The sequence below is a fragment of the Bidens hawaiensis genome, unplaced genomic scaffold (genome assembly GCF_021521415.1).
Source record: "Bidens hawaiensis isolate Kalapana, Puna unplaced genomic scaffold, B.hawaiensis_p1.1 tig00024849_1, whole genome shotgun sequence".
Classification (NCBI taxonomy): Eukaryota; Viridiplantae; Streptophyta; class Magnoliopsida; order Asterales; family Asteraceae; genus Bidens; species Bidens hawaiensis.
Genome location: NW_027493944.1, coordinates 246,830 through 262,878, shown reverse-complemented (window position 1 = coordinate 262,878; position 16,049 = coordinate 246,830). Strand labels below are relative to the sequence as shown.

The 16,049-nt window shown below is 31.6% G+C and overlaps 1 protein-coding gene and 1 pseudogene across 1 annotated transcript; both read left to right on the top strand.

The window, feature by feature from the left end:
- Nucleotides 1-975: 975 nt before the first annotated feature.
- On the top strand, nucleotides 976-4,862 carry LOC143570217 (universal stress protein A-like protein). Its single transcript, XM_077055922.1, has 4 exons — nucleotides 976-1,358; nucleotides 2,789-2,880; nucleotides 3,885-4,003; nucleotides 4,699-4,862. Exons 1-4 carry the CDS (start codon nucleotides 1,178-1,180, stop codon nucleotides 4,775-4,777), a joined length of 471 nt encoding a protein of 156 aa, XP_076912037.1. The 5' UTR covers nucleotides 976-1,177; the 3' UTR covers nucleotides 4,778-4,862.
- Nucleotides 4,863-10,489: 5,627 nt separating this feature from the next.
- Nucleotides 10,490-11,495, top strand: LOC143570227 (adenylate isopentenyltransferase pseudogene; annotated as a pseudogene).
- Nucleotides 11,496-16,049: the final 4,554 nt, after the last annotated feature.

Below are 16,049 nucleotides of genomic sequence, written 5' to 3'. Positions count from 1 at the left end.
CAAAAACCATATTTCACATAACTCTTATTTCCCTTGATGCAAACGAGTTAGGGATTTTCAAGGGAAAGAAACGGGTTAGGTTCCCTTAATATCAGTGTTTTGAAACCCGGCTCGGCCGGTCCGACCGGGACCCGGTCCCTATACCGGGTCGGGTCAGTGTATTTGGGCCGTTTTGAAAAACCCTGCCGGTTTTGCGGGTGGACGGTCGGCCCGAACTGGTTGACCCGGCAGGTGAACCGGTAAAACCATTTTTGTTATTAAATTCAAAATGAAATGTGCATGCCGGGATTCAAACTTGGGACATTTCGGAGATAGAAACTTTAATAATTACCTATGAGCCAACCAACCAAGCTTCATTGATGTTTTCATAAATCAAACATATATCATATATATTTAAAAAACAATGTATAAAATATAGATAAACATTAAAGTTTGTTATTATTATTATTATATTTAGTTATTATTATTTTTTATATGTATATGAAATATATATATATATAGAGAAAATGGTTCAAATAAGAATAAAGAGTTTTATAGGAATGGTAAGAACCAACAAAATTTTGACATTTGATATTACAAATTATGGTGAAAGAACAATTCAAGGAAACTATGTCGGTTATAATGATGAAAGAGTAATTTTAGGAAACTATATCGGTTATTGGTAATTTTAAATCTAAACCATTGATAACATGATCCAATGGCTATGATTTATTCCTAGTAAACTACTTATTTTTAGGATAACCCTTCCATATATATATATATATATATATATATATATATATATATATATATATCTATATATATACATGTATGTATGTATGTATGTAAATATATATTTAAATATTTAAAATATTTATGACGTCATTCGGGTCAAACACTGGTTCGCCCTCCCGGGTCGGTCCGACCTTTGACCCGATAAGACAATATGAGTCGACGTTCGAACCGGGTCTGAAAACATTGCTTAATATGTAGAAGCTTCAACTTTTGCTGTTGAAACCATAGAAAAAAATAACAATTTAGTATGAAAGACAATAAATACTTATGTACACTTGTAAAGACATGGTGCCCCGAATTAGTTCAACCACCGCTTAAAACTACAAGAATCATACCGAAGCTTCTTGTGCAACCACCGCCATAATTGCCTGTAACGTGCCACCAGAAACCGCTATATGCAAAAATGGAGAATCAGAAGAAGAAGATAATGGTGGCGATTGACGAAAGCGAATACAGCCGATATGCTCTCGAGTGGGCACTTCAAAACCTTCATGCATCCATTGCTAACAATCAACTCCTTGTTTTCACCGTGCAACCGATATCGGATTACAGTTATCTTCATGCATCTGCTTATGGTGCCACTCGTACGTATATTTAACCTGACCCATGTACTTATTTGTGTGTTCGTGTCGACCCATTTAAATCTGTAGATTGTGTTATGGTTATCTCGTTTTATGTTCATTTACAAATATGAGTGACACACATAGGGACATAGACACATAGTAACAATTAATTTAAATAATTAATTTCCACTAGTTACCATGATTACTGTTATAATATTACCTTTTTGTAAACTGTGTTATTTTAATTATTTTGGTGTATTTATTTCTTTTCTATCAACAAATTTGGATTTATATATTTAGCGAGAATAGAATAAGAGAATGAGACTCCGATAAATTGACAGTTAAAACTAATAAAATAAAATTGTTATGGGGAAAGTTAGTGTATAAATGAAATTAACGTGCTAAACGTGATAATCAAGTGAAGTAATTATAAATACAAGTAGAGTAATTACATAATAATTATTCTACTTACATATATAATTACTCTACTTGATTCTCACATTTAACACGTTAATTTCATTTGTATTTGATTCAAACTCATTTTACTGAAGATAAAAGATAAGATAACATTATTCAAAAGAAAAATTAATTTCATTTTTGAAAGTAAAAAGCTTTATGGAAATACAAAATCAGAATAATTTACTTCAAAATTTTAGCACTTTCATTTCTTAGATTAAAATATTAACTTGTTTAAAAACTCTTAAATGGACAATGGGCAACCTACTTTTTAACCAGTCGTGTTCAGATTTGACCAGTTTAAAATGCCGGGTAGTGTCAACCAACCCAACGTCTGTATTTTTTTTTCGACTGTGTAGGGAATTATACCTCCTTTATTGTTAATTAGTGGCTATTTGTTACAATATATTGTACAAAAAGGGAATTGAATGTATGATCAATCTCTGTAAGCATATATAGATTAGCAACTATAACTTATGAAGTATGTTGGGCTGTAAACAAATTGAACGTCTACTGTTCGGTGGGAAGTTGACGGAAAGTTCGTTTACGTTCTTTCATTTAATAGATAAACAAATATGTACAAGGAATTCTGTTTGGTTAATTAAATGAACGAACACGAGTCAAGCCCATGTTCCCTTCAATTATATTCGTGAACGTTCGACAAATGTGTTCGTTTATGTTTGTTTGTATAAAGATTCCTAATACTTTTTAATTACTTTTCTAATCTTATTATATAGATTGAAGCAAAATTATTAACTATCAAACAAAAATATGAGCGTTACATAATTAATTTATATGCAATGATATGAATATGAATGTTAAAATAACACCAACTCAAACTTGGTAGCCGGACCGAACGTTCCCATTGACCATTTTCAGCCAAATAAAATAAAACATTGTATTTGTTTCATTTGTGTCCCTGAACCATTCACAAACAAAATATTTTGTTTGTTTAGTTGTTCGTGACACATTCGTATTCCCGATAAATTTTGCAGCTCCAGAACTCATCAGAAACATCCAAGAAAACCAAAAGAAAGTTGCTCTGAATCTGTTGGAACAGGCCAAGGAACTCTGCAAAAAATATGGGGTACACCATATAACTTTATACAATTCACAGTTTGATTATTATTATTATTTTTTATTGAGTAAAGTGCCATTTTAGTCCTTCTGGTTTGACAAATAATGCGAATTTAGTCCAAAAAGTTTATTTTTTGCATATGGAACCTTCACGTTTCCCAGTTCTTGCCAATTACATCCAAATCTCTAACCGCGTTAAATTTGATCGTTAAGTCAAGGGTAGACATGTCTTTTCACTATTTCTTTATTATAATACTTATTTCAGTGAACTGCGGTTTTCGTCCCTCTGGTTTGTCGAAAACTGCAGTTTTAGTCCAATAGTTTTAAATTTGCAATTTTCTTCCCTATGGTTTTATTTCACTTGCGATTAAATTCGAATTCCATAATCTCGTTAAGTCTGGACGTTAAACTCATCAGTGTGCCCTTCACGTGAGGGGCAATTTTGTTCCTTCTTTTTTTCCAGTTTCCCCAAATACACCCCAGCCCCTCACGTGAGGGGGTTGCGAATTAGGGCTGAGGTTTATTTGGAGAGAAAAAAGACAAAATTGATCGTCACATGAGGGGCACGCAAATGGGTTAACGGCAAGACTTAACAAGGTTAATAAATTCGGGTTTAATTGCAAGTGAAATGAAACCATAAGGAAGAAAATTGCAAATTTGAAATTATTGGACTAAAACTGCAGATTTTGACAAACCAGAGGGACAAAAACCGCAGTTCACTAAAATGCGTATTATAATAAAGAAATGGTGAAAATACATGTATACCCTTGACTTAACGATAAAATTTAACGGGGTTAGTGATTTGGATGTAATTGGCAAGAACTGGGAAACGTGGAGGGTCCATATGCAAAAAATAAACTTTTTGGACTAAATTCGCATTATTTGTCAAACCATAAGGACTAAAATGAAACTTTACTCTTTTTTTATTTATTTTTTGAAACAGAGTTGATTAAATTAATATAGTGATATATCTTAGTTTGTTGATTTATTTAAAAAAATATGTTCATTACACAGGTAACTGCAGAGACAATAACTGAAGTTGGGGATCCTAAAGACCTCATATGTGAAGCAGTTGAAAAGTCAAAGGTCCGGCTTCTTGTGTTGGGTAGCCATAGCCGTGGAGCTCTTAAGAGGTACATAGCGAATTGTTATTATTATTAGGGTTGTAAACGAAACAAACCGAACTGAACAAGGCCCAGTTCATGTTCGTTCATTAAGCTTTTATCGGACGAGGGAACGGTTCACGATCACCTAACTAAATGGCTTCTTGCCCATGTTCATTTATTAAAAAAAGCAACTTGTTAGTGAACGATGCACGAAAAAAATATTGTTTTATTTGATTTGGCTAATCGAGAATGGTTAGTTTCAATGGTTCCGTCCAATTACCAATTATGTTTGCGTGGGCGATTTTATTAACATTCATAGTTATATGTTAACTTTACATATAAACTAATCACATAATATTCATATATATTTTGTTTTATAGTTACTAATTATGCTCAAATCTATATAAGATTGGAAAAGTCATTAAAAAATATTCTAAACCTTTAATGAACAAACAAACATAAACGGGCGTAAATGAACGTAAACGAACACATTATCGGACATTCACGATATAATTGAACGAACATGGTCTCTGTTCGTGTTCGTTCATTTAGTTAATCGAATCAAATTCTATGTTCATGTTCATTGATTTATTAAATGAATGAACATATATGAATGTCCCACCGAACGTTCATTACGCTTACATCCCTAATTATTGTTGGAACTGCACACTCTTAGGTAAGTTCTTTTCATGTATTCATCATTTTATGGTTACTTGAAACAGGGCTTTTCTTGGTAGTGTCAGCAATCATTGTGTTCAAAACGTCAAGTGCCCGGTTCTCGTGGTAAAGAAAACTGCCTGAATATTTGATTTTTATGGTCATGTTTTGTGCTTCGAATAAATTATTAGTAGAAAAAACACTATGTGGAAGTGTAAGTAAATAATAAGACATAATACTTCTGATCTTCATATCATCATATGCAAACTATAATTTTATGCGATTTAACTTTGCTGCAAGTCTAACTGAGTCTTGGGCTACTCTCTATGCAAAATAGGTAAATGAGATAGAAAATATTCATATGCAACATAATACAATTTCCTGAATCGTTACAATCATAAAAAGCATCGAAACCCTGCCACGTTGCGGTGGGTCATCCACTCATCCCACTAGTTAATAATAATTACACCATTTATTATTTTTAGGTTTGATGCCTTGCTTACGGTGTGCGCATATAATGTATATATGTATGAACCCTCGGGTAGGCTAAAGTGAAATTGCACTAATTTTGACGTCATTTTACTAATCTCGTGAAAATAACGATAAAAGTGGCGGAAGGTTGATTAGGCATCATGTGGTGGTGTTGATAGTCGAAAGACAAGGGTACATGCACCAATTGGCTGAAGTCCCGATGGTTGAGTGTTATGTGTCTTATGTCCAAGGCATGATGCAAAACTACTATCGAGCCGGGCGTCTTACCAGAAGCAGCCTCTCTATTCCTACAGGGTAAAGGTAAGGCTATCTACATCTTACCTTCCTCAGACTTACCATAGCTTTGCTATTTGTGAGATTTACTGAGTACGATGATGATGACGACGACGACGATTTTTTTTAGGTTTGCAAAATTTTGGTTTACAATACTAACCTCCTAAAACAATTGGTCCTCGAAATTGCTAAGCACCAAGTAGCTAGCAAAAATTCAGGTACCATATAAACATAAATAATTTGATATTGGATAGCAATTTGAGAAACACGTACAAAATGCAAGTAATAAATAGAGAAAGAAAATAGTTGCACAAAACCTAGTATACATCTTTCAGACCTAATGTATTCACATAATCTGAGATACGTTAACATTAATGAACGTATCAAATATATTGATTCTCAAATGGCAGCGCGGTTAACATTAATGAACGAATCAAATATATTGATTCTCAAGTGGCAACACGCTCAGTTGGATATTTTCATCATATTTCAATGAAAGGAAAAGTCTTTAGGTGCATTACATATATGTTGTCAATTTAGAATATCCTCATATTCTTCTTGAATGACATATCCTCATGTATCAAACGAATATGATAGTTTATCACGTGAATAGAATGGTAGTTGTGTTTTCTTCGAAAAAACTTGAAAGACGTTATGCACATGCTATAATTGTGGAGGTAAAGCCAAACGATAAGGAAACTTCTTCAACTCTTTTGGGAATCTTAAACGCCCGGTGAAGTGATTGATGACAAAGATTTCCTTCTAAACCTGATAGTCAAAACACTTCTAGATGGTGAAACTTTCAGAAACACTTTACCAACATTAAATTCCAAGGCTCGTCATGTCAGTCAGCTTAGCTCCTTTGTCTACCCAGAGCTTCCTTTAGTCAAAACAACTTTTGAAAAGCTCAATTTTGAAGCTTTTGGAGTTGCTTTACTAAACATATTTTGCTTTTCAACAAACAAATAGCAAATAAGCAAGTTTTAGAAGCTCACCCAAACACCCCCTTATTCTCGTTCATAAAAAAATATACTTATTTGGGCCTTCCATCACTTTCTCTCCAACTTAACTTCAACATGTTGGGTGCCTTACATTTTCAACCATCTAATAGTTCAAATTATGGAGCCATGTCTGCTATTATTGTTTGAAAACTCGACTATTACAAGTATTCATCTCACTTTCTCGTCCATTCAAACGTCCACACCTTAAGCATATCCCCAAATGTGTAGATAGTGTTTCAGACTTCCCGTAAGTTTGTGGATGGATGACGGTGCTAAATCTTCACATAGTTCCGCAATCCTTCTTGGAACCCTTCCAAAAGTGTGACCTGAATGCGATTTTCTCACATACTATATAAGATGGTGTGCCAAGAAGTCGCACAATATCATACAAATGGATCTCAAATAGTCGAATACTCCTTCTAAATGTACAAGAAGTGAACTGACTTTGTAATTATGTGGATTATAACCCAGATAGTGTTGTTTTTGTATAACAAGTTTCCGGTAGGCCTGACTCTATGTTGCACGGGAACTCATACGGGAAACGGGCACAAGTACGGGAACAGGAAACGGCAAAACTCAAAAAATCAAGAAACGGGTACTACAATAAATACATAATATATATATATATATATATATATATATATTACATAGGTAATTAATTATTAATAACAAATAAATAAATATATAATTTTTATTTATATATATGTCATTTAAACATTTTATGTATAAAATTACAAGTTGAGGACCAAATGTAAGCTAGTCTAGATAGTGACGGTTAAAAGTTAAAATGCATAACCTAATTTAATACTATTTATGTAAATGTTAACAAAGTTTAGGGACTAGATGCAAACAATTGAAAGATGAAGTGGTTTATTGTTTAAACCTAAACTTTCTTCTTCTTCTTCTTCTTCTTCTTCATCCGGAATTCTTTGCCGAATACTGTATGTGGCGCCAGAATTCATCGGATACATACCGGAATCGTTTGTTGACCGTCCCCATTTAACGGCTTCGTTCAGGAAACATTTCAAACGCGTTTCCGTCCCCGGGACCGGTACCCTAACCTCCCTGCCGTCCCCGTGCATCAGAGATCATCCCCTGAATAATTTTCTAATTTATTCCTCAAATTATTAATTAAGAATATCTAATGGCCTTCAGAAATAACAAAGAGTGAACCTAACATGTTAACATTTAAAATAAGAATTAAACTAATACGTAATGTGTATCTTAAAAAATAAAATTTTAAAAAATCATAAGTTTAGATGCTAATAAACTATGACTAAAGTTTAGCTTATTAGAATCTCAAAGTCGACATATCAAAATATTTGGAAGTTCATATTATCTAGAGTCGTTAATGGAGAGAAAACTTCGATTAAACGGAATTCAGTAACAGATGACAAAACTCTACGACACGAGTTCAGAATTGTATTATATACTTTTAATTTATCACCATTAATATTCAATGATCAACATCAATGGTTCGGTCCAATTACGAAGTTTTTGTTGCCTTTTGTTTTAACATTCGTATTCATATGTTAATTCTACATATAAATTAAGCAGATAATAGTCACGGAACGATCGGTTCATTTACAAACCTACACATAAAAGTAATTTCCAAACATACCCACTTTCATTACCCCCCCCCCCCCCCCATTTAGTGTAGTGTTACTCGTGTGAATGCTCTTAAATTTGATGTCAATCTACGTATTGTATGTTTATAATTACCGAACTTATAGTGGAACGCATATATTCTATTATTATGGTGTATTTGGTATCGAATAGATCATGTTTGATAACGAAAAAAAGAATGCATCACGAAAACTATGGTTAAGTTATTCTATTAAAATAAAAAAAAATGAGAAGTGTGAGAAGTCATAATTAATTGTCATGTGTCAATTGGGGACCAAAAAGAAAAGGCTATAAAAGTAATAATGCATAGTATCTCTCTCCACATGTAAGTCACATTAATTCCTTCATTATTTTAAACTTCTATGATATATATTATTTTTAAAAAAATCACTATAATAACAAGCGTTTTTATTTTAATATGAGGATAAATTTGTTATATAAAACCAAAAATTACGTCATTGTGTCTTTTTGTTTGTTATTGTATCTTTTTTTCATCATCGTTTATTTTTTTTATTAATATGTCTTTTAAATCATCATTGTGTTTTTTTAAATATTAATAACATCGTTGTGTAATAATATGTAAATATAATAATAAAATACAACAAATTTTCCAATACATGCAACACAATGATGAATACATATTACACAATAACATAAAAATACAATGGTAAATGCATATAACACAATGACCTGACACGTAAAACACAATTGTTAATACATATAACACAATGACCTGAAACGTAAAACACAATGGAAACTACATATTACACGATGACATGAACGTAATACTCTTTTTTCTCAAATTAGGTGAATGCCACATGGCAATCCCGAACAAAAGAAAATGAACGTATTACACAATTACTAAAACAAAATGATAAGTAGAAAGATAAATGACAAACAAAAAGTCATAATGACATAATCTTTGTTTTAATTGTTATAAATATGAATACCAACTGAAAAACATAATAACCAAGATCTATAGCACAATGCATAAAAAACACAATTAAAAAAATACAAAGAATAACCAAAAACATAATATGTAAAAACCCACTATTTTTTATATAACAATGTGATGCTCATATTAAAAATAAAAAAAAAATGTTTGTTATTGTTGTGAAATTTGTTTAATTTTTTTTTTTAAAATTGTTTTATAAAAAGTTATAGACATTTTAAAATAATAAGAGAATTGATATGTGTCTTGTATGTGAAGAAAGAAAGTTAACAAAAGTGAGTTATTACATTTTTGTCTTTCCCATAAATTTTTTACTTTTAAATTATTCTCTATCATGGATTAAATTTCTTTTCATCTTTCTCATTGTTTTTTTTTTTTTTTGTATTTTAACCTTATCTCAAACACTAACAATGATTCATAAAATAATTGTGTTTATAGAAAAGAAATTCAAACACAAGACCTAATAGTCTAAAATAGTATGATATTTAATTCAAAAAATGTTGTTGATCGAGTTCTAATTCTTAAAAAGAAAAGGTAATTTAAATCACATTAAATAACAAATAAACAAAATCATAAATAAGTCGACATGAATAGTTAATATATATGAATTGCTTATAAAAGTTAATTTATTTATTGATATTGAATTAATATGAACACATTTTATTATTATTATTATTATTATTATTATTATTATCGTGCATAATAGAAATTGTTTTCACTTAAACTCTTCGTAACCTTTCATATGCAAAGATTTGAACCCATCAATGTATTCACGAAGGGGCAAACACTATACCTCTTATAGGAACATAATTATCTAAGATCGACAATCAATGATATATGACATTATTTTTATAGTCATAAAACTATGTGATATTATTACAAAAATAATTATTTTTCTGTTATGACATTAAATAACAAATAAACAAAATCATTAAAAGAACAAAGTTAAACATAGATAGTAAATATATTTGACTTGATAAGAAAACTTTATAAAAGTTAATTTACTTATTCATATTATATAAATATAAAATAAGGAACATAATTATGTTTCTTTTTACATAAATATTTTTCATCTAAAGTCTCCCTAATCTTGCAAGAATTTAAAGCCATAAACTCATATATGAAATGGCAAATATTATACCACTACCACTTGGACATGGATAAGAACATATTTATCTAAGACAATTGATTATATATGATATTTATTAAGAAAAACACATGATATTATTTAAGAAGAAATAATAAATTCTCTAACATTAAATTTAACAAATACAAAAAATTTAAAGTAATTAACCTAACTAAAGATAAGTAATTACATTTAATATTTGTATTTGTGACATTAATTAAATAGCATTTAATGAACATAATCAACACACATTAATATCAAATATTTCATATACAAAAAGTTAGTATAGTAAATGCTATAAATATAACTTCGTTAACAATAAACCATAAACCAACACTCGGCCAACGTTCTCTGCTCTTCGTGCATATCATAGTCACATAGAGAAGATGGAACGCTCAATGTTGGCCACAAGTGAAGAAACCATTACCAACCCTATCAACAAGCAAAAAATTGTAGTAATCATGGGTTCAACGGGCACTGGAAAATCACGTCTTTCAATCGACCTAGCGAGTCGATTTTTCAAAAACTCTGAGATTATCAATTGTGATAAGATGCAAGTCTACGATAGACTTGATACTACCACCAACAAAGTCACAATGCAAGAGCAACTCGGTGTTCCCCATCACCTTCTCGGGGGTATTGACCCAACAATGTGGGTGTTCACTGCTTCAGATTTTCGAAAAGTTGCATCTGAAATCAAATCCCGTCATGGATTACCTGTTGTTGTCGAAGGGTCAAGTTCGTTGATTTACTCACTTGTTGCAAATCAATACGACCCAAAATTGGATGTCTTCAACGTGCATGGAATGGATCCAAGTGCGTTGGAGCTTCGTTACGCTTGCTGTTTCATATGGATCGACGTAGAGTTACCTGTTCTAAACAAGTACTTATCAAAACGGGTAGATGAGATGCTGGAGTCGGGTATGTTTGAGGAGTTACAAGAGTTCTTTCTCTCTGGGGAACATACAAGAGTGAAACGGTCTGGTTTAGGTCAGTCGATTGGAGTACCCGAGTTTGAGACCTATTTCAAGAAATTTCCAAGTTTTGAGCGAATAAGTGACATTGCTTCCGAGGGGCAGAAGGAAGCATACAATGAGGCGGTGAAAAGTATTAAGAAGAACACATATCAACTTGCGAAAACAAGTGAATAAGATCCTACGACTTATGAACTTAGGGTGGGATGTGAAGAGAATCGATGCAACAGAAGCGTTTAGAGCGGTAATTAATTCGGCTAAGGATCCCAAGGATGCTGATGGAGCAAAAGTGGCAGATATTTGGGAGAAACAGGTGGTGTTGCCAAGCATGAAAATTGTTACGCACTTCTTGGATGAATAGTCTCCAACAAGAGCTTTTCCTACAAATTATTAGTTTTCCTTTTCTGTTTTTTCTCCTTTAGTTCAAAAAGGATTTATGTAGGTCTTAGCATGAATGCTCGACCAATTTTCAATTAATAAAAATCCTTTTTTCACTTTCGGTTTTAATGTTTAAACTAATTTAAGTCTTGAATATAAGAGTGTGTCCCAACATATTTTAACATATATAAATTACTAGTTTTTATCCCCCGTATTACGAGGGCTGTTTTACATTACACGTTTTTAATATTTATATACTTTTTTATGTTTAATTTTATTTACTGTAATGAATTTTATAGAGTTTGATGTTAAACAGGTTTTACAAAAAAACTAAGATTATAACATACTTAGAGTTTGATGATAAACAGGTTTTACAAAAAACTAAGATGTTATAGGCCGGTTTAAAAGTTTTCTGAGTTTGGTAAGACCCAAGATCCGCTATTTTTTTACTATAAAATTGTTTCTTAATTATAAATAATATTTTAAAATATATATATAATAATTTTTAGTATATCCTATTTTATAGGATTTTCACATCAATAATTTGGTGAAAATAATTTTTAATTTAATGAGATGTTATAATTCGTTTAAGGAATATCTGGGTTTGATAAGACCCATACCCATGAATTCGGGTCAAATGCATGAGAAACCTCCATTTAAAAATCAAGCAAATCTGATGACTCCAAAAAAAGGGGGAGCGACCACATCACGACACGTAGGATTTTTATGTTTTCGTTTATATAGATTATAGATTAGCATATATCTTTCTTAGCATGGCATTCGTTTAGATTGTTAACATCATCAATAAATTATTAGCATATATCTTTCCGGAATAATACGCGATCACCGTAAAAATAATACTTTAACTCTACATTAAAATTAAAATTCATAATGTAGTCGCAAATCATTTAGTACGGTGATCGCGTATTATTCCGGAACATGTTCGGTCCTTGGATTTTTGGGGATATATTATTTTTCAATATTTGTGGTGCCTCCGGGAGTGTTGAAGATATTAGAAAGATATGCTCTCATTTCTTTTAGGGTATTAAAAATGAAAAAAGAAAGATTCATTGGGTGTCTTGAAAACAAGCCATCGCCTACAAAAGCAAATGGGGGTATTGAGATTGGCTCTTTGGTAGTGTTTAAAAAGTGGCTGTGAAGGTTTGTTTTTGAAAGATGGGATAATTCGTTGCCCTTCTCATTAACATATTATCCCTTATATAGGGCTAAATACAAAGGAAACATAATCACACTATGATTTACAAAGATATATTATAACTATATTACAATATGTATTCTATTACTCTCCCACATTAGAAGCGTTGGGCGGCTGTCGAATGCTTAGGCTGGCTCGGAAATCATTAAAAAGTAACTTTGGAAAGATGCATGGGATAAATCGTTGCGCTTCTCATTAACATATTATCCATTATATAGGGCTAAATACAAGGAAACATAATCACACTATGATTTACAAAGATATATTCTAACTATATTACAATATGTATTCTATTAGTTTTAAATAAACAAAGTTTTTGGGTTAAGATGTTAAAAGCGATGTAAAGGGTTGACTGGAACCCGAATTATCGAGACAATGGTGGGTCGGCAATGAGCATTTGGTCGAATATGTGTAAGTCGTTTATTAAATCAGATGAGCTAGATGTGGTTCCTTTTCGGCAATTCAAAGTTTTATTGGAGACGGTAAAGATACGAAATTTTGGATAGATTGTTGAGTAATAGAGACTCCATTGGCAATAATTAATATCCTTGTCTTTATGTGTTAGAAGTTTAATAAAGATTGTTTGGTTAGTCAAAGGGTTGATGGTTGTTCTTGGAAGTTTGAGGATATGACGGAATTCACGGTTAAAGATGCTGGGAAGGTAATTGATGATTATATTCTCTCGACGGGGGTCACGGAAGCGGACAATATGGTTTAAACTTCTCCATAGAAAAGATAGCATGTGTTCTTGGAGGGTGTAGATTAATAGACTGCCTAGTAGAGTATATTTCATGGGTAAAGGTTTAGATATTCTGAATACTTTATGTTCGTTGTTTAATGAGGTCGAGGAGACTAGAGACAATGTTTTCGGTATATGCTCAGTTGCTACTCGGATTTGACATCTTGTTGCGCCATGGCTTGGTCTACCATTAGGTTTGTCTACGACATTGATTGAAATAATGAAGTTGTAGGAATTGTTGAAAGTTGAAAAACATAAGAAAGACCTTATCAGGTTGGTTATTTATGTCACTTGTTGAGTTGTATAGAGATTCAAAAATGTTTTGGTGTTTTGAGACAAAATGCCTCAACAAATAAACGCTATTTGAGAATATTTTGCACTTTTATTTTCATTGGTTTAGTAATAGAAATCAGAAATACATTATTTTCTACGATCAAGTCAATTACGAATCCTTTATTGAATATGTAATATTGAATTTTAAAGTCCTACCTCTCTGCTGTTTTTTTTTATAAAATGTCGCCTTTCCAAAAAAAATCCATAATATTATTTCTTGTGAGTTTAACTTCATAAAACTAATGTGTTTAACCAACTCATTATAAGTTCTTTCGAATTAGTATACTATGTTCATCTTTTATACAAGTTTCCATGCACTATTAATTACAAAAGTGTGCCAAAACCATAAAAACGGTGCATTCAATTTTTTATATATGCCATGTTGTAATATGTTTATAATTACGTTATTCCTCTTGTCCTTATACAATGATATTACTAAAGAAAACTATCACCCCGGCATATTTTCGTAGTAAACATTCGTTGATTTATTACCATAAATTGACGAAGAATCTCATCAAAATCCAATTTAAATAAATTCTGCAAATTTGATAGTGTCTTCATGATCTGGTAGGAAAGCTATGGCGATTATAATACTTGTCAGTGTGAATAGACCAACAACTATCACCATTAGCCTTTCCGGCCAATCAGTTGTTCGGTAATGCTTTTCAACAACATAACCTTGGACTAAATATTTCCTCGACACTTTTGGGAAACCTTCCAAAAATGTGATGTGAAGCGTGAAACTCTCTCAAATACCATAGAAAATGGTGTGCCAAGAAGTCGAAACTATATCATGAAAAAAATCTCGGATAGCTATTGTATGAATACCCCTTCAAAATGTGCGAGAAATGAGTTGATCGACTTTGTAAGTCTGTGGATCACAACCCAGATAGCGTCATTCTTCTTACAAGTTACCAGTATGCTTGTCACAAGGTCCATAAATCACAAACCATCCCTTATATAAGTTTCTAATTTATTAGGGCATAACTTTTTTTCTCTCAAGCTTATAGTAATCACAAACTTAAATAACATAATACGGTGTGTATCTTAAAAAATAAAGAAAAATCATTAAGTATAGATGTTAATAAATGATAATGGAAGTTTAGGTTATTAAAATCTCAATATCGAGAGTTTGAACTATTTGGAAATGAGTCGTTAAAGTTAGAAAGACAATTTACTGAATTGAAAGATTACAGGATTACAAAAGATAAAACAAGAACCTAATTACAATATTGTGTTAGACCCTCATCAAAAGATTAAAGATGAAATAATGAACCACAATAAATTTGATGGTGGATCATTGTATAGAAATATGCTTCTTCAAATGGAATCCTATCTCCATATATATAGTCGACTATGAGTGCTTCTTCACATGGTAATCATCAATTAATCAACCAGAAAAGGCAACAACGCTCATTAATAAGTTATGGATGAGTAATAGTAATTGTATGCGAGTAACATTCATCTTGTCGACGGTGAATGTGTTCACCAAAGTGACTTTGGATTAAAACAATTGTTTTAAGTCCCTATTAATCAATGGTGTATCGTTGGAGATAAAAGGAAAACGAGTCTGCTGGAATCATGTGCCCAAGTAACGACATTTAACACACTATCACCGTGATAAGAATAAGAATTACACCAAGAGCAACAACAAATTGAAGATTGCTTAATAGTTAAACAATCCAACACGAAACATACAAAGTTGTGATGATTATTAGAATACGAAGTTATTTGAGATAATAATTGGTAGCAAGCTTTGAATAAGCGATGAATATCGAATAATAAGTTATTTGATCGTTTCATTTATTAAAAGATTCTTTAAACAAGGAATATTAAATAAGAGTTATTTAATCGTTGTTTACAATCAACGGATTTTGATTATTTAATTAATAATTCATTAAACATAATAAAAAAGAATGAATAATTGTTATTTATATAGTTTAAATAAATAGTTTATTTAAATTATCTAAAATGTTTGGTCCTTGGAATAAACCAATTAAAGGACTTATATAGTTATATACATATTAGGATTTAGGTTTTGTCAACAGAACTAGACAGAGCAAAAGCAAAGTTGCAGAGACCCTAAAACCGGTTCTCCTTCTCCCTTCGCGTCACCATCGTCGTGCCACCATTGCCGGCCACCGCTGCTATGTCGTTTGGTGCATAATTTATTTTCTAACATATGAAATAGGAGTTTTATTAATTAAGCTAATTTATATTAGTTTAATTTCAAATTGTTTAATAAACAAACCTTATTTTATTTATTTATATATTAAATTAGTTTTATCGTTAATGACCCATGCGAG